Consider the following 27,639-nt stretch of genomic DNA (forward strand, 5'->3'; position numbering starts at 1 on the left):
CCGGCTTCGGCAGGCCCTGGCTATGCCTGGGGACATCTCAGGCTGGGGCACGGCGGCGGGCAGCTGCCCACTAGAAGGGGAGCCCAGCAATCCAATTGCTCTGGTTGTGGGACAGGGTCTGTAGATACCTGTGAAGGTCTGTGCTCTCAAGTGTCCTAGATGTTTGACTTTGGGAACATGACATTGAACGCCAGGAGGTGCGGGGAAAGATGGCAGACGAAAGGAAAAATGCAATTCTGTTTTAGTACCTTTAATGGCACTCTTTCCTGCCTTTTGAAATCGGTCCCCCTGGGGGCGCCTGGGTGGCTTAGTCAGTTAAGCATCCGACTTTCGCTTAGGTCACAATCTCGCGGTTTGTGGGTTCGAGCCCCGTATCGGGCTCTGTGCTCTCAGCTAGCTCAGAGTCTGGAGCCTGTTTCAGATTCTGTGTCTCCCTCTCTCTCTGACTCTCCCCTGCTCACGCTATCTCTCCTAGAAATAAATAAAAACACTGAAAAAAAAATGAAATCGGTCCCCCTGTTTACATTTTGCACCGAGCCCCACAAATAATGTAGCCAACCCTGCCCCTGACTCCACCCCTGCAAGGCCTGTATGTCCCAGAGGGAGTGGGTCTGAGACAGGCTGCGAATACCACCACTGGGCTCGGAGCCTGCCTTGGCCCGGGGGACAGGAAACCATAGTAGATACAGCCCCAGGGTTGTCTGAGGCTCAGGCATGACCTCCGCGGCTGGGGACTGCCTCCACGCTGACCCCTGCGTCCACCTATGTGGGGAACAAGATTCTAAATCACTTTGCAGTGACCTCTGTGAACAGGGGCAGGGAAGAGTAAGTAGAGGCCCCACATTCACACCTCCCTCTGCTCTCTGGTCCTGGGCCAGGTGGGGGTCAGCGCTCAGGATCCAGGCAGGCCTGAGCAAGAGGAGACTCCCCACCCTTGGGTACCACTCCCTCCCAAGATGCTAGTTCTTCTGGTCTGGCCAGCTGGGGTTCCTCCCTGAAACTCTCCCACGCTGCTTGGGCCCGCAGGGCCGCCTGCTCCTGAACGCACAATAGTTACAGTATTATTCCTCTGCCTCGCTCTATCCCTCAGGAGATAGGGGTTTTCAGACCCCTTCCTTTTGGCAAAGGAAGCAGCTGAAGTTCAGAGAGGGAGACCCAGTTGCTCAAGGTTACACAGCAGAGGATGGCACAGGCAAAATTAAAATTTCGGGTTGTCTGATCCCAGAGTTGATACATTGCCTCATTCCACCACGAAAGACACTCCTTCCTTTATTAGAAAACAAAGAACTCAGAGCCTCAGACAGGTGAAGACACCTTCTCAGGGTCACACAGCAAACCATAAGTGGGGGCGGGATTTCAAGGCTGAGAAGAAGGGGCCAATGCTGGATGACGTCAGAAGTAGTCATTCACTTTCTCTCTATGGGCCTCAGCATGATCCCAAGTGACCCCACCTATATGACTGAGGCGCTAGTCATTCTTGGGAATGGGGGTGCTCAACAGGGTCTGGGGAACAGGTCATATCTTCATGAACACAGCCGCTATTTTTCCCGGCAGAGATAAATCATCTATGAGCCGGGAGAAACAAAGGAAGGTTAGAGATGTAACTTATATAATGACATAATACAGTATATAATATAAATAATACATAATCTATATAAATACTATAACAGTTAACAGTATAATATAACATAACATAAGCAGTCACTTCTATTAGCCTGGATATGGGGATGCTTAGTCACTTTGCGGTTTGCACAATGTTCTCATTGATTTCTGAATTCAGACATGGTGACACAGCGGTCTTGATTGTGTCTCGCTCCACCAGGTCACAGTGTGATCCCGTCTGCTTGGTGTTCTGTGTCAGTACATAACACAACACCACGGCCTCACTGTGGGTCCCTGGCCAACTCCCTGCTCTCAGGGGCTGCTTTTCTTCCTTACCTAGAAGATTGCCCAGCATCCTTGCTGGTTTCCCGGATTTCTCTCTCCTTCCAGAATCATGTCCTGATTTACACAGAGGCCACAGTGACATTTTTCTTCCCCCCCCCCCCGGTTCCTGTTTAAAAGCATAATGTAAGGGCTCCTGGGTGGCTCAGTCAGTTAAGCCTCTGACTCCGGCTCAGGTCATGATCTCACAGCTCGTGAGTTCAAGCCCCATGTTGGGCTCTGTGCTGACGGCTCAGAGCCTGGAGCCTGCTTCTCTGCCCTCCTCTGCTCACACTCTGCCTATCTCTCTCTCTCTCAAATAAATAAATAAATGATAAAAAATTTTAAAATAAGTTAAAATAAACAAGCATAATGTACATTTAGTGAAATATGTAAGTATACAGCTGGGTAATTCTTTTTTTAAAGTTTATTTATTTATTTTGAGAGACAGAACACCATCGGGGGAGGGGCAGAGAGAAAGAGAATCCCTATCTGCATCATCAGCATAGAGCCCGCCAAGGGGCTCAAACTCACAAACTGTGAGATCGTGACCTGAGCTGAAAATCAATAGTAGGATGCTTAGCCGACTGAGCCTCCAAGGCACTGCTCCCTACAGCTGGGTACTTCTTTACATATTTGTACACACGTATAACTACTGCCCATATGAAGATAGTGTGGGCTTATCACTATTGCCCCTTTGGGACAATGTAACCCCTGTTCTAGAACCTCATGTAAATAGAGTTCACTGTATGTTTTATTTGGGGAAGGCTTCTCTTTGTTTTTTGAGTTTATTTATTTTTTTTAGTATTCTCTACATCCAACATGGGGCTTGAACTCACAACCCCCAAGATCAAGGGTCACATGCTCCACCCACTGAACCAGCCAGGTGCCCCTGCATAAGGCTTCTTGAGCTCTGCATATAGTTTTCGAGATTCATCCATGCAGCTGCAGACGCCAATAGTTGGCTTGTTTTCACTGCTGTGTAATAGTTCATGGGATTAGTGACCCAGTCATTCTTTTTCTGCTCCCTTCTTAATGGATATTTGCCTTAATTCCCAGATTTTGATCATATTAAAAAGCAAGTCTGATGGTGTCCTTCGCTGCGGCCGATTTAGACGCTTTCCAAGCTTATCCACCTTTCTCAGAAATAATTCAGATCTCTACACCGGGCCTGTAATGTCCTGCTCAGTCTAGCCCCTGCCTGGCTCTTTGGTCCTCAATTTCCACCTTCTTCCTCTTTGTTTCCTGAGCTCCGGGCACACAATGGTCCAGGATCCTCGGACCCCTAGGTCTTGGCCAGTAGTGCTCCCTTCTGCTTTGTAACCTGCTTGCCCTCGGGGGTCTTTGAGGCCACCGTTGAAATGACATCCTCAGGGAAGCTTCATTGACCAGCCAGCCCCCACCTCTAGACTCCATACCTCCTCGGAGCTCCCTACACTTCTTCCTTCATTGTTCTAGTTGTGTATACCAATTTGCGTGATTCCTTAATTAATATGTCTGCCCCCCCCCCCCATCAGACAGTGAGCTCTGTGAGGGCAGGCACCGGTTCTGCCTTAACTTCCAGCAGTCTCGCAGATCAAAGCTGGCACACAGTAGGTACTCATTAAATACGTACAGAGTGCCCCGTGTTGATAGCCCCTTCCCCCATTCTCAGCCTCAGTACTTTCCCTTCTATCCCCCAAACACACAGACTTTCTCCTGGAGGCCATCGGGGAACCTTGACTCCCACCCTTGCCCTCCCTGGCAGCTGCTGGCTGACGCACCCAGGGGCGGGTGCTCCGCCCCACGGCGGACGCGGATTTGGCCCGGTTGGGCAAGGCTGGGGTTGCCTGGGGGGAGGTTACTCATCCCGGGCTCAGGTAAGAGGGCCCAGGTTGGGAGGCGGCACACCTAGGGGGGACGCCGAGGGAGCAGGACGGAGCCATGGACCCTGCCAGGAAAGCAGGAGCCCAGGCGGTGATCTGGACCACGGGCTGGCTGCTGCTATTGTCGCTGCTGCTTGGAGAAGGTGGGTCTGCTGCGGGCAGGGGATGGAGGAGGTAGAGTAGGGGCTCTATCTAGAAAGGAGGTGTCTCCTACAGGGAGATCTGTGGGGACGATCTCCCATTCTGAGCAGAGGGGGGCTGTGGGAAAGATCCCCCAATCTGGGCAGAGGGGATTGTGGGAAGGATCCCCCGCCCTGGTCCGAAGGAGCAGTGGGAAGGGATCCCTGATTGAGCTGACTGGACTGTGGGAAAAATTCTCCCGTCCTGAGTGGAGAACGCGGGGGGGGGGTTCCTTCTCATCCATAGAGGGGATCTCCCCATCTTGGGCAGAAGGGGCAGTGGGAAGGATCCCCCCCACTGTAGGTATAGAAGAGCGGCACCAGATTTGTGGGCCTTTTCCTTACTCCTGTCCTGGAAACCGGTGGGCAATAGCATTGACACGTCCCGAAGACAGAGGGCGTGGGAAGGACTGTTTCTCCTTTCGGGGAGGAGGCTTCAGAGGAATCGCTTAGTTCTGCTCGGCCCTGCGCCCCCAGGAGCGCGGGCCCTGGAGTGCTACAGCTGCGTGCAGAAAGCAGATGACGGATGCTCTCCGCAAAAGACCAAGACGGTGAAGTGCGCGCCCGGCGTGGACGTCTGCACAGAGGCCGTGGGGGCGGTGGAGACCAGTGAGTGAGACCTCCCCCGGGTCCGGCCATTCGTGCCCCTTCGAAGCTCCTCCAGCCAGGCCCCGCCTCCTTTTGTCCCGCCCCGTCTTTTGAATTTGTCCACACTCATTCAACGCCCTCCAGGCCTCCCTTCCGTCCTGGCTGGAGCCCTTTACCACCCTCACCGTTAGGGCTTAGAGGGGCGAGGGACTGAGAGTGGCTGGGGTGAACTGGGAGAGCCGGGATCAGGGACTTGCGCCCCTTCGAGGGCACACCCTATCCATTTCTCCTCCACTCCGGAGACCTCTCTACCCACTCTGTCCCTGCCAGAATCCTCTATTCAGGTGGGCCCGTGGTGATGCAGACATTCCTAGGGGTCTCCTGCTAGGTTCCCTAGACTGAGGCTCCGCCGCGCTGGACCACCCTCGGGGGAAGCCCGCCCCTCTCTGAGGCTACAGCTCCCGGGAGACCCCCACCTCTGAGACTCCGCCCTTTCCGTCAGTCTCCCAGTTCCTTCATAGGATGCTTTCTGCGGTTCCACCCCTCTGCCGCCGAGCCCCGCCCTGGCTCCACTCTTGGCCCATCTCCTCGATTTAGTCCAGAGTCTGTCACCTGTCCCCTCGGACTCAGCTCTTTGAGGTTCTGCCCCTCCGTCTGTCGTCCTTGCCCCTGCGATCGGCTTTCTGAGGCCCCTGCCCTTCGCCTCTGGCCTGGCTACCACGTGCGGGGGTCGGGGGAGTCCACTAGAGGCCCCGCCCCGCCGCCCCCGCTGACCCCGCCCCCTCCCTCTCCACAGTCCACGGGCAGTTCTCGGTGGCAGTGCGGGGCTGCGGGTCCGGACTCCCGGGCAAGAATGACCGCGGACTGGACCTTCACGGGCTTCTGGCCTTTATGCAGCTGCAGCAATGCTCCCAGGACCGCTGCAACGCCAAACTCAACCTCACGTCGCGAGCGCTCAACCCCGCAGGTCGGTGGGGGCGGGGCCCTAGGCCCGGGGCCGGAGCCACGCCGCGGCAGAGCCACTGGGGTGATCCCAAGCTGGAGGCGGGAGAACTCCGCACGGGCCGGGGGCGGGGCCACGCATTGGGAGGCGGGGCTTCGTCGCGTAGGCAACGGGGAGTGGACTCTAGGGGCGGGGCCAGGTGCTAGAGGCTGAGCGGGGCGTACTAGGCTGGAGGGACCTTGGGCGAAGGTGTGCTCCCTGAACCTTTTCGACCCCTTCCTTCCATGCCGCTCTCCTCGCAGGCAATGAGAGTGCCTACCCGCCCAACGGTGCCGAGTGTTACAGCTGCGTGGGGCTGAGCCACAAGGCGTGCCGGGGCACAGCTCCGCCCGTCGTGAGCTGCTACAACGCCAGCGAGCGCGTCTACAAGGGCTGTTTCGACGGTAACGTCACCTTGACGGCAGGTGAGCGAGCCGGGAGCCGGGAGCCGGGAGCACGGGGCCTACAGGAGTTTGTGGTAACCTCTCTGAGGCCTCATGGGCGGTGGATGGCCGTCCAGAGGGACCCACCTCCAACGCGTTCTAGAAGACTGTAGGCCAAAGTTCTTGTCTCCCCCTAGAGCGTCACGAGAAATTTCAGTCCTATCCCCAACGTAGCGTGGGGCTGTGGTTGCCTTTGTCCTAGAGGTTTTTTTCCACATTTCCACAGACGTCTGCCTGGTGCAGAGTGGGACGGTGTGCTTTGGGAAATGTAAGCCTCCAAGCTTCTAGATTGCAGGGAGTCTAGTTATGACTTCTTAAAACTCAAGGGGTTGGGGTCCCCACCCAGCCACCTAGGAAAGAGATAGTTCATCCTCCTGGCATCTCTCAGGGAACTCTGGGAGGTGACCTTCAAACGCCTCCTCTGCCAGGTGTATTATGGGAGATGTAGTTCTGACTCATAAAACTAAATTTCGGCGGGGGCGGGAGAGAGAGTGATGGGAAAAAACGATGAGAGGGATGTTTGTTAGGTGGTTTGGTCTTGGGAGAGGTGTATTCCTGTCCAAAGTCTCCAGACTTTTCTTTCAAGGCGTTGTGGGACTTGTAGATCATCCTGCACACCTTTCCTCTCCGAAGTGGGAAATGTGCCAAAGACAGTGGGATAGTGTTTCTCAAAGTGGCGCCTGAATTGAGACTTTCGGATTCATGGATGTAGAGCCCCCTGCCCCCCGTTTTGGGCGTTCTTGCCCTGGTCTTGCCCTTAAGTTTCCTTCTGGCTCAGCACCCCTGCAACCGCCCACCTCCCTGTGTCTCTCCCCTGCAGCTAATGTGACTGTGTCCTTGCCTGTGCGGGGCTGTGTCCAGGACGAGTTCTGCACCCGGGATGCGGTTACAGGCCCAGGGTTCACACTCAGTGGCTCCTGCTGCCAGGGCCCCCGCTGTAACTCGGACCTCCACAACAAGACCTTTTTCTCCCCTAAAATCCCACCCCTTGTCCTGCTGCCGCCTCCTAAGCCCACCACTCAGGCCCCAGCCACCTCTGTCCCGACCTCTGCTCCTGCCCCAACGACTGTGGTCTCCACCACCAAACCCACCACGACCAGCCAGACTTCTCCACAGGAAGTACATCCTGAGACCTCTCAGAAAGAGGAATCTAGCTCGGCTGGCGGTGCCGCTGGCCACCAGGACCGCAGGAACGTGGGGCAGCTCCCTGCAATAGAGGGGGCCCCTAATAAAGGCTCTGCAACGCCCTCGGCTGGGTTGGCGGCTTTTCTGTTGGCCTTGGCTGCTCGCACCCTATTGTGAATTTTTCCATCTAGAAACTTCCATCTTGCCCTGTTCCCCAGCCCGGGGTACCCTCTCTTCCCATGACTTCCCGTTCTCCTCACTGGACTGGGCTGGCCCAGCCCCTGTTCTTCCGATCTCCCCCCACCGTCCTCAGCTTCTGCTGCACTGGTTTGCGGCTTTGGGAAATAAAGGTACCGTTGTATATATATCCTGCCAGGGTGTGTAGCTTCTTGAAGGCAGCAAATGTATCTCCCTCAGCTTTGTCTCTCCCTGGGCTCCTCAGGGTGTCTCGGGCAGAGAAAAGTCAGGGCAGTCACAGGGAAGATGGGAGAAACACTGATAAGCTTCCTATTCGCCTTCTTATAGGCAGCCCGGAATATGGGGGGGGGGGGATGGGATAATGGTTCCCTCTTCTGCTGGCTGGTGTCCCTGCTCCCCGCCCCCTCTCTGTGGGACTCGGTTCAGCATCTGACTTCCTTATTAGACTGTGAGCTCCTCAAGGGCAGGGACCATGCCTTTGGCCTCTGTGTGGTCAGTTTCTGGCACAGTAAGGTCTCAATAAAAGTTTAATTCCTTTGTATAAGCGTTTCGAAGGACTCCTTTCTTACACTGGTCTCTTAGCGTCATCTCTGAGGGCGGGAGTGCCAAAACCTGTAACAGAGAAGCTGAGATCTGGGGGATGTTGGGATTTGAACTCCTTTGCTCTCCTGGGGTTTAGCTCGTGGGTGATCAATTGCACTGGTGAGGAAGCATTAGGCAGGGGTGAGGGTGACTGGGGCTTTAGCAAGGTTTGGGCGCAGAGGAGAGCTCTGTTTAATGGGTCGTGCCCCACTGCCAGGTCCCACTCACCCTGTCATCCGTTTGGTTTCCCGAGAATTGTCTGGTGGGCTTAGCTACTGCCAGAGGTCACAAGGGTGCTGCCGTCTGTGCTTCATGTTGGGGACATGGGGCCTGAGCTCCCCCTCCATCTCCTCCTATCAGATGAAGGCATAGAAGTCCCAGGGAGGAAAAGCCTGGCTTGGGTCTGAGGCCCTGGCAGGCTTTGGGACTGCTTGATGGAAGGGGGATTAGATGCGGGCAGTAGTGAAATAGTAATATTTCCAATGTCACTATTCAAAAAAATTTTTTTAGTGTTTATTTATTTCCAAGAGAGAGAGACAGAGTGCAGGCAGGGGAGGGGCAGAGAGAGAAGGAGACACAGAATCTGAAACAGACTCCAGGCTCTGAGCTGTCAGCACAGAGCCTGATGCGGGGCCCGAACTGGTAAACTGCGAGATCATGACCTGAGCTGAAGTTGAACGCTCAACCGACTGAACCACCCAGGTGCCTCCCCCGCCCCCCGATGTCACTATTAATGGGGAGTAGTAGTATGACAAAACAACAGTAAATAATTACAGGAACAATATAGAAAATTAATAAGAGCATGAGCAATAGTAATAGTAATTGTAGTTATGGAATGTTAATCATTATTAAAATTTTTTTTAACATTTATTCATTTTTGAGAGACAGAGACAGAGCATGAGCAGGGGAGGGGCAGAGACAGAAGGAGACACAGAATCCCAAGCAGGCTCCAGGCTCTGAGCTGTCAGCACCGAGCCCAATGTGGGGCTCGAAACCACTGACCGTCAGATCATGACCTGAGCCGAAGTCGGATCCTTAACCGACTGAGCCCCTCGGGTGCCCCAGCTTTTTAAAAAGTCTTAACACATGCCAGGCTTGTACTAAGGGTGTTTGCGTCCACAGTCATTTTCCATTTACATTCTCAGAAGGGATGACTGGGGAAACTGAAGCTCACAACCGATAAAATAACTTAACTCACAGAAGACCATCCGTGTATCAGGTACTGTTTTAAGTGCTGTACTTGGATTAACACAGTTTATACAGCCATTCTGTGAGTTAAGTATTATTCATTTGCGTTTTACAAGATGAAGAGCTGAGACCCAGGGAGACTGAGAAACTTGCCCCAGGTCACTCAGTTAATTGTCGCTGGAACCCAGGTTTGAACCCAGGCATGGTTTGGCTTTACAGAGCTTGACTAAGATGGCTGTAACTTTTCCCTCAGCTTGACTACACTTTAGAGAGTCTTCTCTCTGTTTTTAAACTGCTGACCTCCCTCTCACCCCAGCCCTTCCAGAATCCAGATGGCCTAACCACAGGGGCTCCAGACCTCGCTTTTCTTAGAGCATTCACTTTAGAAAACATGTCATTATAAATTCTTCCTCTGTCCCTCTGAGAGATATGTAAATGTCTTTACAAGCCTCTTGCCATTTTTACAACCCAGGAAATGTCTTTCTCAAGGACCTGGGAACCATCTCTCTTAAATAGAAACATCAAAGGAGATCACACCCCCATCTCTCAGTTTCCCTAGGGGGTGAGAGCCTAACTTCCATGGGTACCATTTTCCCAGTGGTAAAACTGTCTTCTGTCACAAAGACACAAGCCTGCGTCCTTTCCTTTGGGGAAAGCCAGTTAGCAAACACAGATGACCTCAGATCTCCCCTTAACTCCAGCTCTTAAGGGGCACCTGGGTGGCTCAGCCGGTTAAGGGTCCGACTTCAGCTCAGGTCATGATCTCTTGGTTTGTGGGTTCGAGCCCCACATTGGGTTCTATGTCTGTCTCTCTCTCTCTGCCCCTCCCCTGCTCATGCTCTGTCTCTCTCTGTCTCAAAAATAAATGAACTATAAAATTAAAAAAAAAAAAAAACCCACCTGCTCTTTGTTTCAGCCAAGTTGAGTTCAGACTGACTGAGCAGTGGCCTCTCTTACCTCCTGCAGTACCACCCCCCACTCCCCAGCCCCGCCCTGCCCTGAATAAAGTCTTCCTTGCCTGTTTAACATTGTCAAGTGCACTTTTGGTGGCTTCTGTTGTCTGCATTTACATCAAAATCATTCGTGGCTTACCAGAGAAAAATAGTTTGCAGTGTATCAATCTCCTTATCATTTGCAAAAATCATTTGCAGAGTTAAATCTGAATTTCACAGAGTCTGGGCCCTAGTCAATAATAAATAGGACATACAGGGGCGCCTATGTGGCTCAGTCAGTTGAGTGTCCGACTTTGGCTCAGGTCATGATCTCACGATTTGTGAGTTCGAGGCCCACGTCAGGCTCTGTGCTGACAGCTCAGAGCCTGGAGCCCGCTTTGGATTCTGTGTCTCCCTTTCTCTCTGCTCCTCCCCTGCTAATGCTCTGTCTCTGTCTCCTACAAAAATAAATAAACATTAAAAAAAAATTTTTTTTAATAAATAGGACATATAAATCTACATTAACCAGATAATCCTTGAGCGGTGCTGTGAGGCAGTGCTCTAGTAAGATGTGAGAAATTCATATGGTTTTGCTTTTGTCTTATTTCTCAATTTTAGATCCAGCATTGTCCCACAGAAATATACTGCAAGACACATTTAAAATGCATGTAATCTGAGGCTCCTGGGTGGCTCATGTCCGTTGGTTAAGCATCTGACTTCGGTTCAGGTCATGATCTCACCATTTGTGAGTTCAAGCCCCGCATCGGGCTCTCTGCTATTAGCTTCAGATCTTTGTCTCACTTTCTCTCTGCCCCTCCCCTGCTTGCTCTCTTTCTCTTTCTCAAAAATAAAATAAACATTAAAAAACACATGTAATTTAAAATTTTTCTAGTATCCACATTAAGGAAGTAAAAAGATGTGGTTAATTTTAGTAATATATTTCAATGTCATATATACGAACATTATCATTTACTTAGTTAATCAATATAAAACCATTATTCATGAGATATTTTGTGGCGCTTTTTGTACTAAGCTTCTGGAGTCTCATGCGCATTTTACACTTATATTACATTTCAGTTCACACTAGCCATGTTTCAAGTGCTCAATATCTAAAGCTTTGGAACTTTGTATAAATGCAAATGTACACCAAATACTCATTTGTGTAAGGTCTTTCTTACTCAACATAATGTATATCATGGTTTGTTTATCCGTTTATTGATGGACACCATGCTGTTTCCAGTTTGGGCCTATTATGAATAAAGCTGCTAGGAATATTCTCACACACTTGCTTTTACAGGCAGAAGCTGTCCTTCCTCGTGCGTAAATTCTTAGGAGTAGACCTGTTATATTAGAGGACTGGCGTATGTTCAGCTATTAAGAAACTACCAGAGGGGCGCCTGGGTGGCTCAGTTGATTAAGCGTCCAGGTTGTGATCCCACGGTTCGTGGGTTCGAGCCCCGCATCCGGCTCTGTGCTGACATCTCGGAGCCTTGGAGCTTGCTTCGGATTCTGTGTCTTCCTCTCTCTCTGCCCCTCCCCTGCTTGTGTGTGTGTGCGTGCTCTCCCTCAAAATAAATAAATAAACATTTTTTTAAAAACCCAAAGAGTAGGGTTTGGAGAACTTCCAGGTTGGTGATCTCATGGAGATGTGCTCCCCATACCTTGCCCTATGTCTCTCCTCCATCGGGCTGTTCTAGTTATATCTTTTTTAATCATAAACGAGTGATGCAGTAAGTAAAATGTCGTCTTTGAGCTCTGTGAGCGGTTCCAGCAAATTAGTTGAACCCAAGGAGGGGGTTGTGTGTGGGAATCTCCATCATAGCCCGTTGTGAGAAGCCCGGGTGACAGTCTGGACTTGTGACTCGCGTCTGAATGGGGGTTATGGGACTGAGTCCTTCACCTGTGGGACCTGCCCCTCTCTAGGTAGATGGTGTCGAGATTGAGGTCATTGCTTGGTGGTATTGAAAGAAACAAACCATCGATGCTGAAATTAGTGGGTTTGTGCTGGAGAAATAAAAGGATATTTACATGGTCACAAATGATCTCCCCATGAAATCTCCCTCACAGGAGGGAATATTGACATAAAAAGAAAATAGCCTAGGGTATTGGCCGGCTCAGTTGAGGAGTGTGTGACTCTTGATCTAGGGGTTGAGTTCAAGCCCCACGTTGGATGTAGAGATTACTTTACTTTAAAGATAAAAACCTTTTAAAAAGGGTTGGCGGGGTGGGGCGCCTGGTGGCTCAGTCGGTTGAGCGTCCAACTCTTGATTTTGGCTCTGGTCATGATCCAGGGTCATGGGATCGAGCCCTGGGTCGGGCTCCATGCTGAGTTTGGCGCCTGCTTGGGATTCTCTCTCTCGGGGTGCCTGGGTGGCTCAGGCGGTTAAGCATCCAACATTGGCTCAGGTTGTGATCTCACAGCTCGTGGTTCGAGCCCCGCACCGGGCTCTGGGCAGACAGCTCAGAGCTGGGAGCCTGCTTTGGATTCTGAGTCTCCCCCTCTCTCTGCCTCTCCCTCCCTTTCTCTCTCTCTCAAAAACAAATAAACATTTAAAAAAAGATTCTTTCTCTCTCTTCCTCTGCCTCTCTCTCGGCTTGAGTGCTCTCTCTTTCTAAAAATTAAAAAAAGAAAAGAAAAAAGACCCTAGAAGTACCACTTTAACCACTTCAACCGAATGATCAAAGTTAACATCACTAATGATGGGATGGATACACATCTTGGGCCTCCTAATCCGATGCCTTGGGAAAGGACAGGCATCACTTCTGTGCTATTGGGCAAAACGTGCACAGCCTTGAATCTAACCATGTGGGGGCGTCAGACGAAGACACTGGACAAAGTAGCTGAGAATGACAGAGGCCCTCTTCCAGATGCAAGAGGAATAAAGAGGCCTGACAGCAGAAAGTGTGCCTGAGTCAGGATTTTCTTTAAGAGGCATTATTTAAGCAATTGAAAAGAATCTCAAGAAAGTCCACAAGTTAAATCATTTATGTTCCATGTTAACTGCCTGACTTAGATACACTATGCTTATGTAGGAGGAATGCCCTTGTTTTTAGGAAAATCCACACCAACATGTGTTTAAAGGTCAAGAGGCAACGCATCTGCCCCTTACTGTCAGGCTGTTCAGGAAACAAAATATTTATACAGAGATAGTGAAAGTGATAAAATAAATGTGGTGAAGTGCCAACTCGGAGTCATGTGGTTGAAGGGTAGGTAGAAATTCTTTGTTGCTTTGTTAGAGTTTTTCTCTAAGTCTGAAATTATGTCAAACACTTAAAAATTAAAAAACATTAAGAGGGAACGATAGTGCTTCACTAAAGCAAATAATAATAATGCACCTGCCTCAGAGAGTTGTGAGGATTAAAATGAATTCATACATATACATGGTTAGGACAGCACCTGGCATCTAGAAGGTGCTGGCTACGCGTTGTTATTTCTTTTGCCTTTATGTCTCTGGCACATTACAGAAAGTGGATGTTTGCCAGGTAAATGCTTGCTCAACTTCTTAAGGCAGCCATTGTTTCTATGTGCTGGGCACTGAGGTAAGCATTTTATAGGCACTGAATGCCCCAGGCAGTCTTATAGAATAGAAATAGCATCTGCTTTTCCAACTTTTATTATTTAAAAAAAAAAAACTCACCCAAACCAGTTGGAAAGGTCCCGCAATGCACATTCATTTGCTCTTCACTCAGATTCGGTAACTTATAATATTTTTTTTTTCAGGCCCACTTGATGCTCCATTTTACAGATGCAAACATTGAGGTACAAACAAGATTAAGTCACTTCCTGAAGGCTTTCCTGAGCTAGGATTTGGACCCAGGGAATCTGGCCCCAGAGGGTGCCCCCCAAACAACTGATTCACATGTTGGACGTTGCGGGACACAAATGGGGATGCCCTGCCCCAATCTTCAGTAGCCCACTGTTGAGTGGGGACACCATTCAGTATGGTAGCCATTAGCCATGAGTAGTGTATGCTTTTAAGTCTAAATTCATTGGAGTTAAAGAAAATTTAAAATTCAGTTCCTCGGTCACCTGGGTGGCTTAGTCGGTTGAGTGTCTGACTCTTGATTTTGGCTCAGGTCATGACCCCAGGGTTGTTAGATCAAGTGCTGCTTCAGGTTCTACACTGAACTTGGAACCTGCCTGAGATTCTCTCTCTCTCTTCCTCTGCCCCTCTCCCCGACTCACGTGCGCGCTCTCCCTCTCTCTCAAACAAAATTTAAAAAATAATAATTAGGGGCGCCTGGGCAGCTTAGTCGGTTAAGCGTCCAACTTCAGCTCAGGTCATGATCTTGTGGATTATGAGTTTGGGCCCCGCGATGGGCTGTGCTGACAGCTCAGAGCCTGGAGCCTGCTTTGGATTCTGTGTCTCCCTCTCTCTCTCCCCTTCCCCTGCTTATGCTCTTTCTCTCTCTCTCTGTCTCTCAAGAATAAACATTAAAACATTGTTTAAAATGATAATAATTGAAAATAAAATAAAATTCAGTTTCTCGGTCCCATTTCTTTTTTTGTTTTACTAATTTATTTTCATTTTAAATTGTATGTATTTTCAGTATTTTCAGATATACAAAGGTGTGCTACAATGTTTTTCTGAAACGCATTTATACTGTGCTAAATATTGTGTCCGATTTCTCAGTCCCATTTCAAATGCTCAGAGCCACATGTGGCCCCCGTATGGATGGCACAGATATCAATATTCCTATTATTACCACACTGGACTCCAGTGGACAAGACCTGTGATTTCAATCCATGGGGCAATGGCGATGGCAGCGAGCGCTAGTTAGAGGATGTGGCAGCGACAGACTGGGGAGACATTTAAACAGCTGGACATTTCCTCCCCTCGCTCTCTTTAATCTATTTTAAAACCTTCCATCTGCCCTCATATGCCTGTTACTCTTTCCTAGTCTCTACCCTACCTCTGACCTGTCTATATTAGCATGAATTCAGTTGTTAGTGTAACCCTTTTTTTTTTTTTTAATGTGTATTTATTTTGGAGAGGGAGGAGTGGCAGAGAGAGAGGGAGACACAGATTCCAAAACAGGCTCCAGGCTCCAAGCTTTCAGCACTGAGCCTAATGCGGGGCTTGAACTCACAGACCACGCGGTCATGACCTGAGCTGAAGTAGGACGCTTAACCGACTGAGCCCTCCCGGCGCCCCAAGTGTGTGCTGTGCCAGTGACCTTGACTAAGCTTCCCCAGCCTTCCCGTGGGCTGAGTCAGAATTGCTTTACGGCAGAATCGGAATCCGTGTCTCTCCTGGCTTTGCTTTAGCTTAGGGAAGTCCATTCATGGGAAGAAGCAGGATGTGGAGTTTGAGGTGGGACTGATCCGAGCTCACATTCTCTGCTTATTACCGGTGGGAATTTGGGCAGCGACTTCCCCTGTGAGCCACCGTGTCTGATCTGTAAAAGGGCCGTGATCCCGCGAGCTTCCTAGGGGTGGCATGAGAATGATGAGTAGGTCTGTAAACAGCCGTCGCTGGGAAAAGTGTTTAGTTATCGGTAGCTGCAGTCATTGGCAGACACTCCGTTTTCTGTTTTCTCCACTTGGAGTTCTTCAAGGCAATAGGTACCTTGTGTGACACAGAATGTCAAACGCCAAAGCAAGATCTGGAGTTTCAGTCCAATAGATTAGAAATCTCCAAGGAGTAGGGGGCAGGGGGGCGGGGGGCTGAGTGGCTCAGTCAGCCAAGCATCTGACTTAAGCTCAGGTCATGATCTCACGGTCTCATGGGTTCGAGCCCCGAACTGGGCTTTCTGCTGTCAGCGCAGAGCCTGCGTCAGATCCTCTGTCCCCCTCTCTCTCTGCCCCTCCCCTACTCGTACTCTGTCTCTCAAAAATAAAGAAACATAAGGAAAAAAAAATCTACAAAGTGAGCGTTCATAGATACCATCAGGTGTCATGACCATGGACTTAAACCCACCTGGGGTTTGTGAGCCAGTTTTCCCCTGACTTACTAGTTTATGTGGAAAATCTGACAGCGTCACCTCAGTGCAAACACAAATGGACTGTGGTCATTAACCCCCAATCTGATAGAATGTGCTCTTGCATTTATCATTTAGTTAAAGATTATCTGGAATATTCCAGCCCCCACCCCCCTATAGAAAGAATAATTGTTGAGCCCTTGCAAAGCAATCTCTAGATTCCACCCTGTCTAGTAGAACTTCCTGTGATGATAGGGATGTCCTAGAGTGTGTGATGTGCAGCGCGATAGCCATGGGCACATGTTGAAAAGCGGTGAGAGGCGCCTGGCTGGCTCAGTCAGGGGAGCGTGCAACTCTTGACCATGGGATGGTGAGTTTGATCCCCACGTTATGTACAGAGATTACTTAAAAAAATTTTTTTTTCTTTTATTTGAGAGAGAGAGAAAGAAGGGGGAAGAAGGGCAGAGGGAGAGAGATCCCAAGCAGGCTCCATGCCCAGTGCGGAGCCTGATGTGGGGCTCAATCCATGACCCTGGGGGATCACAACCTGAGCTGAAGTCAAGAGTGGGTCGCTCAACCGACTGGGCACCCAGGTGCCCTGGGTATAGAGATTACTTTTAAAAACAAAATAATATCTTTTTTTTTTTAATGTTTTATTTTTTTCTAGGAGAGAGAGAGAGACAGCGTGAGCAGGGGAGGGTCAGAGAGAGAGGGAGTCACAGACTGAAACAGGCTCCAGGCTCTGAGCTGGCAGTCAGCACAGAGACCGACGCGGGGCTCGAACCCACGAACCGCGAGATCATGACCTAAGTGAAAGTCAGACGCTCAACCGACTAAGCCACTCAGGCGCCCCCAAAATAATATCTTTAAAAAGAAAAGAAAAGCAGGGCACCTGGGTGGCTCAGTCTGTTAATTGTCCGACTTCGGCTCAGGTTGTGATCTTGCTCTTAGTAAGTTCGAACCCCGCGTCGGGCTCTGTGCTGACATCTCAGGATGTGGAGCCTGCTTCAAATTTTGTATCTCCCTTGCTCTCTGCCCCTCCCCCGCTCATGCTCTGTCTCTCTCAAAAATAAACAAACATTTATAAAATTAAGAAAAGAAAAGCAGTGCGTGTGAGACACCAAAGAGTTTTAATTTTAATTAATTTGAATGAAACAGCCACAGATGGCTAGTGGCTACCATATTGGATGGCACAGCTCTAGACTGACTGCCTGAGTGTTGGTGAAACTGGAGAGCCCTCTTCTCCTAATTAGGTTCGATGAACAAATTGTGCTTCCTGAGTTGGGATTAAACATGGACATCATGGCCCCTTGACTGTGCCAGACTGTTCTTGGGGACTAATTCTATGTTTGTCAAAATCAGCGTGGCTGTGGGCTGGCCATTTAGTTTCTCTGAAACTTGGTTACCCAAACCGTCAAGTGGGGGGTGACATCCCTTCTGCAGGGTGTTGTGAAGTCAGGCTAAAATTCTAAGCCCGCTCCACCTTTTCCTAGTTGTGTGAGCTTGGGCAAGTGACCTTTCTCCGGCCTTGGTTTCATTGAGTTGGGAACAAGATTGTCGTGAGGATTAAACAGTATCTGCAAAGTACTTAGAACCGCCCAGGGCATGATACAACCTATATATGCGTATGTCCTTATTATCATGTACTTGCAAAAAGACGACAAAAATTATAGGCCATGAAGTCAACTTGGTCTCCACCAGTGTTTTGGGGGTTTGTTTCTTCACTGTTTCTCTTGGAAGTTATTTCCCTGTGTTGTGATATTAATAAGTTATAAAGCCATATTTGATCTTATCTTTTGAAGCAAGGCTATGTTTCATCTTGTGACGTTTTTATTTCAGGTTTGCAAATACGTTTCATGGTAGTCTTGAGGTCAGATCTATTTCTGACTCCCAGTGTACTCAAACAAGTTGCAAAAGTACTGCCTTAATATTTTTTTTTCATTGGCAAGATCTCAAAATTACAGAAAAGTTGCAATTGTGTGGCACAGAGAAATTATCTTTCCTTTTAAAAAAATTTTTTTAATGTTTTATTTATTTCTGAGAGAGAGAGAGAGAGAGAGGGGCAGCGTGAGCAGGGGAGGGTCAGAGAGAGAGGGAGACACAGAACCTGAAGCAGGCTCCAGGCTCTGAGCTGTCAGCACAGAGACCGACGCAGGGCTCAAACCCACAAACATGACCTGAGCCGAAGTCGGACGCTTAACCGACTGAGCCACCCAGGCTCCCCTTCCTCAGTGAGAAATCTTAATATGTTTACCTATTTGCTTGATCCCCTTGAAGGTGGTTAATCTCTTGTGGTTGCCATCTGCCCACCCCACGGGCCCCTGGGATGGATGTCCCACTGATCCAACTTGGCTCTGACAGCTGATTCTGAGCCCTGCCTCTAATGTCTCTTCCAGATACCTGCTTGCTTGTGTGCAGGAAGGGAAGGGAAAGGAAAAGAAGAGATTAATGTATTTAAAATAGAATAGATAATTGTTTTTGCTCTTTGATTTCCAGTTCTAAGCCTCTAGCTCTCCTTTTCTTTCCTCTTTCTGGTGACAAAAGGCCAGATTCTGCATAACTTAAGTCTTCTTTTATTGAACTGGACATCGCTTAAAAATGCCTTCAGTACAGTGCTCGCCAAAACAGAGGTTTAGGAGAGAAGAAGAGGGAGGAGAAGGAAGAAGAATACGAGAAGCAGAAGATTCTAGCTCAGATGAAAAGCAATAGAGGGGTGCCTGGTGGCTCAGTCAGTAAAGGGTCCGGCTTTGGCTGAGGTCACCGTCTCGTGGTGCGTGGGTTTGAGCCCCGCGTTGGGTTCTGTGCTGACACCCAGCTCAGAGCCTGGAGCCTGTTTTGGATTCTGTGTCTCCCTCTCTCTCTCTGCCCCTCCCTTGCTCATGCTCTGTCTCTGTCTCTCTCTCAAAAATAAATAAACATTAAAACTTTTTTTTTAATTAAAAAAAAAAAAAGCAACAGGCAAAATAGTGTCATCTCATTCCTGCATTTTCCCCAGGGTCTTTGAGGCCCATGTTTGTGGTTAAGAAATGGATTTCGCCATCAGGCAGGGCTTGCTGGTGACAAGGCAGGTGTGACAGGGGACAGGGTGGGAGGCTCTGCAGGAACTGGCCTTTCTGGTTTCTCTCCTTCCCAGGTTTGTGTTTTTAATGAAGGGCTTATTTAATTTTAATTACATAAGCAGTACGCAAATATCTTCTCCCTGTGAAACATTGAAACAACACAGGAGCAGTCAACCAGCGGCCGGAGGGGAGAGTTTGGAGCCCAGCAAGCAAAGGGTGTTCAGAGGGAGAAAGAACACCCCAAGTGATACTGATTCTAGCTGGGTTTGCAATGGCAGAAAACTAGGGACAGTCTCAATGGTTATTAACAGGGGACTGTTGGGGCGCCGGGGTGGCTCGATTGGTTAAGCATCAGACTCTTGATTTCCGCTCAGGTCATGATCTCTCAGTCTGTGAGTTCAAGCCCCACATTGGGTGCAGAGATTACTTACATAAATAAAACTTAAAAAAAAAGAAAGAAAGAAAGGGGGCACCTGGATGGCTCAGTCGGTTGAGTCATGATCAGCTCAGGTCAGCTCAGGTCATGATCTCACCACTTTTGAGTTCAAGCCCTGCATCTGGCTCTTTGCAGATAGCTTGGAGCCTGCTTCAGATTCTGTCTCCCTCTCTCTCTCTCTGCTCCTCCCCCACTCGTGCTCTGTTTCTCTTGAAAATAAACATTAAAAAAATTTTTTTTACTGGACTTGTAGTTCACTGTGAGCCTCATGCCCTTCTGCTCGCCTCCTTTTCTGTGTGATGTTCATTCTGCCCAAGATGGTCTCCCTCCGCTCTCTCTACCTGGCTGACACCTCCTCCTTCTTCAAGACTCGGCTCAGATGTCCTTTCCAGCAGGAAGCCCTCTCTGACCTCCATCTGGATCAGGGGCCTCCTCTGGGGCTCCCAGTTCCTGGGTGTCCCCCACAGACGTTCTGACACTCGGCCAGAGGAACGAGTCTGTCTCTGCCACTGGACCCTGAGTCCCCTGAGGGCAGAGGCAGGCTGTTCCTGGCACTGCCCAGCTCAGGGCCAGGTGCAGAGGAGGGTTTCAGTAAATGTTTGTTGAACGAGCAACAAATGAGCTCAGATGTGAAATGGATCTCTGAATGCAATGGCGGAACTCCTGAGAATTGGGAACACTGTCTTCGCCTCTTTCTTCTCATTTTTCCTGCTGTCAGGCTTCCTCAGGAGCCGATGCCTGATGGCTGGCCTCATTCATTCGTGAACGCTGCAGGGAAGGGGACTGTGGATTGTGTGGAAAGTCCCAGTGAAATTCTTCCTTTCTTGGCTTCTCTAGCCAATTCCATCCACTTTTCTTTGCTGACTCAACATCCTCCCAGCTTTTCGTTTTGCATTTTCCCAAACGCTTTTAATGACAAATTTCAAACAGAGGAGCTGGAATAATTTTACAGTGAAGGCTTGTGTACCCATTACTTGGATTCTGCAGTTAACGTTGTGCTCTGCTTGCTGATCACATCCTCCCCTCTTTCCATCCCTCTGTCTGTCCATCACTGCTTCTTCCCAGCCCTGGGATTTCAGCGTCACCTTTTGTGGGTTCCCTGCCCACTGCCTCTGCTCTTGTGTTAGTCTCTAACGCTCCCCAGTCGCTCAGTCTGAGTCTGCTGTGCCCTGCTGAGAAATAGTCTTAGGGATGCAGGAGCCAACGTGTGCTGAGAACGTCCTAGTGTCTGACGCTTTTCCAAGTGCTTTACAGGAAACCGTCTATTTAATCCACCCGACGACACTGTGTAGCAACAGAGGCCTGGACACGTGATGCCACTAGCTCAGTTTCAGAGTAAGTGGCCCGCCCAGGATTTGAATCCAGCAGGCATCTTAACTGGTACCTGGAAGAGAGCACCTGGGAGACCCTGGGGGTTTTGAAACCAAGAGGGCCGGTGGGTGTTTTGACAGCGCCCTCTGGTGGCCGCGAGGAACATTGTCCGCTCCTGGCTTTTCTGGCGATGCCGGGAAGACATTCACCTAAATCCTGGGGCAGAGACCCTGTGTCCGCTGAGAGTGTCTCTGCCTGGGCTCTAGGATGTCTTCTTGGAGGACGTGACTTTGGAACAGGGCCTTAAACCACACGTAGCAAAGGCCTGAGAGAACCCGCCTTATTCTGGGAAGAGAGTGCAGCTTGGCGTGGGAGGGAGTCACCAGATGTGGCTGCAGAAATAGGCCGCGGCCCATTTGGGAAAGAGCCTTGGCCTTGGGATTTTGTTCTGTCACCCAGTTTGGAGCTTGGGAGCCAGAAAATTGCAAAGACAAGACTGGAGGGTTGTCCATGGGATTGTCAGCTTTTTATGCTGCCAGTACAGACTTTAGAAAAGAAAGAGACCATTTCTGTTCATTCTATAAGCCGTTATGGAGCACCTTCTGGTTTTTTTTCAAATTTATTTATTTTGAGAGAGAGGAAGAGTGGAGGAGGGGCAGAGAGAGGGGGAGAGAGAGTCCCAAGCGTGCTCCATGCTGTTAGCGCAGAACCCGATACAGGGCTCTATCCCACGAATTGTGAGATCATGACTGGAGCCAAAATCAAGAGTCGGACACTTAACTGATTGAGTCACCCAGGTGCCTGCCCCATTGTTATTGTTTAAATCTCATAAATAATACATGGACTCAAGTCTTTTTTTAAGATTTTATTTTGTTTACTTTAAAAAACATGTTTATTTTTGAGAAAGGGAGAGAGCATGAGCAGGGGAGGGGCAGAGAGAGGGGGAACAGAGGATCTGAAGCAGGCTCTGTGCTGACAGCAGTGAGCCCAATGTGGGGCTCAAACTCACGAGCCGTGAGATCATGACCTGAGCCGAAGTCAGACGCTTAAAAGACTGAGCCACCCAGGCACCCCAGCCCCTGATTTACTTTTTAAAGTAGGCTCCATGCCCAATGTGGGGCTTGAACTCATGACCCCGAGATCAAGAGTCACAGGCTCTACCGACTGAGCCAGCCAGGTGCCCCTGGACTCAGTCTTGCTGTAGGAATTCAAGCCATACCAACTCAGAGTCAAAAGTGTGTTTCCCTTGTCAGGATTCCGTCGGTGAGCCTCCTCCTAAGTTCCGGGAAGGGGCAACCATCCCATGGGTGTTTCCCTCTCAGGACCCCTGAGCAGGGACACTGCATTTTGTGGCTCAAGTGCCAATAGGAAAGTAAAGGCCGTCACTTCCTGGACACTCACCATGACCCAGGCACTGTCCTGAGCGCTTTCCACGTATTAACTGGTTTCGCTTTCGCAACAATGATAACGTGCAAACTCCTTGCTCCTCAGGATCCTGTCGGTGCCGGCCACTGGGACGCCTCCTCCTCCCTCTCTGCTCTGTGCCTGCCTCACCACGGCCTTCCTCCGTTGTTCACGCCCACCACCCACACGCCCGCCCCCTGGCCTTTGCACTGGCTGTGCCCTCTGCTGGAAAGCTCTCCCTCTCCAGCTGTGCATTGCTTCCTGTTCCTCTTCTTCCCACGTCTGCTGGCACGTCCTCTCCTCTGAACGGGCTTCCCTGACCACCTTATCAAAAGCAGCCTGGGGGCGCCTGGGTGGCTCAGTCGGTTAAGCGTCCGGCTTCGGCTCAGGTCATGATCTCACAGTTCGTGGGTTCGAGCCCCGTGTCGGGCTCTGTGCTGACAGCTAGCTCAGAGCCTGGAGCCTGTTTTGGATTCTGTATCTCCCTCTCTCTCTGACCCTCCCCTGCTCACGCTCTCTCTCTCTCAGAAATAAATAAAACATTAGGAAAAAAAAAAAGCAGCCTGCCTTCTCCCTCACCCCAGTGCTCCCTCCCTTCACTTGGCCGTACTTCTCTACACAGCAGTTCTCTCCACCTGATGTTCTGTCGGAAATCTCCTCGGTGTTTATGCATGTGCCCTGCCTGAGTGTCCGTTCCGGGAGGGCATTGTCTCATACTCCTGACACAGAGCGCTAGGGACACCTCCTGAATGGTGTACAATCCTGTTGCCTTAGAACCACTATCATCCCATTTTATAGATGAGGAATCTTTTTTATTTCTGTATGTATTTTGAGAGAAGGAGAGAGAGAGAGAGAACCCACCAGAGCAGGGGGAGGGGCAGAGAGAGGGAGAGAGAGAGAAACCCAAGCAGGCTCTGTGCCACCAGCGGGGCTCAAACTCACGAACCTTGAGATCATGACCTGAGCCAAAATCAAGAGTCAGATGCTTAACCAGCTGAGCCACCCAGGCGCCCCTATAGATGAAGAATCTTAAGGCAACTCAGCTGAGTTAAATGGTGGGGATAATTCCCATCCAAGCAGCCCGGCTTAAGAGTTTGACCAGGATCTGCAAGTTTCCGCAGTCGCTACAGTAATGCTCTGTAACAAACCACCCCCACACTCGGTAGCCTTTACTTAAGCTCCCAAGTTCACGGGCGGTCAGTTTCAGTGGGGCCTGGCTGGAGACGTCTCCTGGGCTTGGCTGCGTCCGCTCTTATGTCTAGGGGTCAGCTGTTCGCATCTAGCTTGGCTGGGAGACTCAGTTTTACTCTGAGTGTCTGTCACCTTCCAACAGGCTAGCCTGGGCTTGTCCCGCTGGAGGTGAAGTGGAGACGCGCAAGGTCCCTCAGATGCCACCTAGGCTTGAAGCCGGCAGTCTGTTATTTCCATCTTGTTCTGTTGGCGAAAGCACATCGATGGCCAAGCTAGAGTCCTGTGGTTGTGGCATTACACGGGGGAGGACCAGGCCAGCCGTGCAATCTGCAAAGTCGCCGTCAGCTGAGAGTCTCCTGGGCGGGAGAGGGGGGAGGCTATTTGAGAGGGGACCGCGGGAGCTCCCCGTGTGGGGCTTCTTTGGAGGGAACTCCCGGGCTCCAGGTGGACAGGCTTTGTGTGGGGGAAGGGAACCAGGCAGGAGAGGACAGCTGAGCAAAGAGGCTGTCTTATCTGCATTTCTTACTTGGGTGTGGTTGTCTACCAGAAGCTGGGAGGAAGCTTTGAAAGCATCTATGTTTGCTGGTTGATGAGCGAATGCCTTGATATTTAATCGTAGTCACTTATCACCTGTTTTTGTCTTTTTCTTTTCAAGATTTTATTTTTTAAAGTGATCTCTATACCTATTGTGGGGCTCAAACTCTCAACCCTGAGATTAGGAGTCACATGCTCCACCGACTGAGCCAGCCAGGCGCTCCTGGGATTTTTTTTTTTTTTAATGTTCTTACTTTTGAGAGGGAGAGAGAGACCAGAGGAGGGGGCAGAGATAGAGGAGACAGAGGATCCAAAGTGCGCTCCGCACTGACAGCACAGAGCCTGATGTGGGGCTCGAACTCACAAGCCGTGAGATCATGATCTGAGCTGAAGTCAGAAGCTCAGCCTTCTGAACCACCCAGGTGCCCCATCCTGGGATTTTTTAAAAAGTTTTTAAATTTATTTTGAGGGAGCGAGTGAGAGAGAGCAAGAGAGAGAGACAGAGAGACAGAGAGAATCCCAAGCAGCCTCCACACTATCAACACAGAGCCTGATGTGGAGCTTAAACTCCCCAATCGTGAGATCATGACCTAAGCCAAAGTCGGATGCTTAACCGACTGAACCACCCAGGCGCTCCGCCCCTGGGATTTTTAATCTAGATCTATCAAATATCAGATCTAGGTCTGTCTTTAGCTCAGTGAAGAATTGGTTTATAAATAAAGGTGCGGGTGAGGGTTTTATGCATCCCAAAATCTTTTTGTGTTCATTTCAAAATCTTTCCTCGTAGTTCTTATGTAAGCTTGTAAGCTTCAAGCCTCACAAACCTGTATTCCCGCCTGGTTCCATGCACATGACATGAGGGGAGGCCACTTAATTGTCATACAGCTCTGTAGAGCCAGAACTGTGATTAACTCCAGTTTACAAGTGAGAGAAATTTAGTGGCTTGCACAAGACAGTTTCCCAGGACTTTTGCTGCTTGTAAAAATAATTGGACCCAGATGGTCCTAGAATTTCTGTGGGTAAAGTGAGGCTGGCCGGGCTGTTGCCAGCAGATTAGAGATTAGAGATGGCCTGAGGCTGGGCCCATGTCTCCAGCACCGCAAGATGCAGAACAGAGCTGTCATTTTTTTTTTTCTTTTGAGACATAGAGAATGCGTACGTGTGCACAAGTCGGGGAGGAGCAGAGAGAGAGAGGGAGAGAGAGAATCTCAAGCAGGCTCCATGCAGAGCCCAACATGGGCTCATGAGATCATGACCTGAGCTGAAGTCAAGAGACCCTCCACCACGGAGCCCCCCAGGCGCCCCCCTAGCTGTCATTCTTACAGGGACTCTGGGTGTGGGTTCTCTCTGGTTCCTGGTCTCCTGGAGTGGCCCCCCTGTCCTCAAGGCTCCTGCCTTGAGTCATGTGAGCTTTTACAGCTGATGTGGCAAACCCAAACCCAGTCTTCGACATTTGGAAGGTTATCACTCCTCATGATGTATGTGGAGTAGTTAATTAACTTCCCTGTGTTTTTACCCATCAGAACTCAAGTTTTCCAGTATGTCCTGGCCGCTCAGGGATGGTATTCTGGCCCAGCGCTAAGAACCTGGGTCGACTGTTAGGCTTTTGCAACATGAAAGATCCTCCTGGCTACCCTTTGCCCCACGGTGCCCATCACTGTGTCCCCCAGGGCGTCCCAGCACTGGCCATTGGACTGGGAACAAAGGTCCTATCACCCAGCCTGGAGCTGGGATGGTCATTGTAAGCCCCACACTCTGGCTCCCTCAGCCTATGCCCACCAGCCTCCTGCGAAGGCTGCCCATTTGTAGGGACAGCCCAAGGACTAGAAAGTGCTGCCAGACAGGGTCTTGAGGCAGCTGCCCTTCCGTGGCTTAGGTCCTGAGAGTTCCGCATTTCCCAGCTGTCGGGGGACAATCCTGCCACTCCTGGGCTGCATCCAGTGTGACTTCCATGTCTCCTACTCCTACAATAGAGCCAGACTGCTTGGGTCCGAATCCCCGTTCTGCACTCGTAAGCATGCCTTGGCCTCTTTTTTAGATGACCCGTGCCTCAGTTTCCCCATCTGTAAAATGAGGATAATAAAAGCACCGACCTTACAGCATTGCTGTGAGGATGAGATCAGGTGACATCTGGAAAGTGCTTCAAACCTCCCTCCCCCATGCTCATAAGCACCCTAAATACTGCCTCTTGCCATTATAGGTAATCACTAAGGATCATAGCCTTCCAGGCACTCCTCCCCGCTGCGAACACTGAGAAGGACAGATTCGGGGCCCAAGGTGGCAGTGTATGAAATGATGAGTGTGTTTATTTATCCATTCTGCTGCTCACAGGCATTTGGGTCACTTCCAACCTTTGGCAATAACAAATCGTGGTGCTGGGAACATTCTTCTAGGGCTTCTTCAGTGGACAAGCCTGTGTGTTTCTGCTGAGAACGTAGTCCGGACCGGCAATGCAGGGTCCGGGGGTATGCAGATGGTTAGCCAAAGCGGTTGTATATACTTACTGAATGCTGAACCATGCGATTGCATGTCCTGTGTTTTTTTTTTTTTTAAATATTTATTTATTTTTGAGAAAGAGAGAAAGAGCACAAGCAGGGGAGGGGCAGAGAGAGAGAGGGAGACAGGGAATCCAAAGCAGGCTCCAGGCTCCCAGCTGTCAGCATGGAGCCCTACACGGGGGCTCGAACTCACAAACCACAAGGTCATGACCTGAGCCAAAGTCGGATGCTCAACCGACTGAGCCACCCAGGCGCCCCTGTCCTGTTTTAATAAATGAAGGAAATTCAGATGTACAGCTACAGACACCACCAGGTTGCCCAGACATTGCTTGGAATCAAGTCCAAGGGTATTAGTTTCCAGGTGCTGCTGTAACAAGCTGATCACAAGCTTAGTGGCTTAAACCCACCCAGTTTAGCTAGCTTACGGTTCTGGAGGTCCAGAATCTGAAATAAGTCTTACAGGGCTAACATCAAAGGCTATATTTTGCCAGGGAGCAAGAATTCCAGGCCCTTTCTAGTTCCTTCTAGCTGGACTAAGAGTCAAACTGACATGAGACAGGTTAACAGGAGAAAATCAAATTTAGCAGGTGGACATACGGGAAGTCCACACAGACATGGAGATTCCAGGCACTCAGGCAGAAATGAGGTCTATGTGTCCTTTTTTGTATGTGTGTGAGTATTTACTCATTTTTGAGAGAGAGAGAGAGATTGACAGAGTGTGAGTAGGGGAAGGGCAGAGACACACAGAGTTCAAAGCAGGGTCTAGGTTCTGAGCTGTCAGCACAGAGCCCGACAAGGGGCTAGAACCCAGGAACTGTGAGATCATGACCTGATCTGAAATCAGTCACCCAACCAACTGAGCTACCCAGGCGCCCCTCTGTGTGTCTTTTTGAATGGAGGAGAAGGGAGCGGGCATGTCTGGGATTTCAGAAGAAAGGGATGCAATTTACACAAAGATGAAAAAGAATAATGTTCAGTAAACAAACGTTTGCTGGGCCACTCAGAGACAATGGGGGCAAAGAGAGGGCTTTGATCAGAGTGGCCTTGCTGGTAGGTTCCTGGCCACCACACCTAGTTCATGTCATAGTGTAATTATGCTGATGGCTCTCTTTCTATAGCAGGTCCTTGATCTAAATTCTTTTTATTTTTTTTTAATGTTTTTTTTTTTTTTCTAGGAGAGAGAGAGACAGCGTGAGCAGGGGAGGGTCAGAGAGAGAGGGAGTCACAGACTGAAACAGGCTCCAGGCTCTGAGCTGGCAGTCAGCACAGAGCCCGACGC

The 27,639-nt window shown here is 49.9% G+C and overlaps 1 protein-coding gene across 8 annotated transcripts in view; it reads left to right on the forward strand.

The window, feature by feature from the left end:
- Positions 1–3,846: 3,846 nt before the first annotated feature.
- LYPD3 (LY6/PLAUR domain containing 3) overlaps positions 3,847–27,639 on the forward strand; it is a 60,044-nt gene continuing 36,251 nt past the window's right edge. For 7 of the 8 annotated variants that reach the window (XR_005530877.1, XR_005530878.1, XM_039246424.1 and 4 more), the window contains exon 1: positions 5,879–5,962. Coding sequence is in view for 1 of the 8 variants with exons in the window: in XM_039246458.1 (XP_039102389.1) it covers positions 3,847–3,931; positions 4,448–4,576; positions 5,352–5,522; positions 5,801–5,962; positions 6,801–7,282 (1,029 nt within the window). In the remaining 7 variants the exon portion in view is untranslated. Of the gene's footprint in view, positions 3,932–4,447; positions 4,577–5,351; positions 5,523–5,800; positions 5,963–6,800; positions 7,473–27,639 lie in introns of those variants that run through there. The other variant, XM_039246458.1, reaches the window with a different exon arrangement.

The sequence above is a fragment of the Hyaena hyaena genome, unplaced genomic scaffold (assembly GCF_003009895.1).
Source record: "Hyaena hyaena isolate Hyena2069 unplaced genomic scaffold, ASM300989v1 scaffold_9, whole genome shotgun sequence".
Lineage (NCBI taxonomy): Eukaryota > Metazoa > Chordata > Mammalia > Carnivora > Hyaenidae > Hyaena > Hyaena hyaena.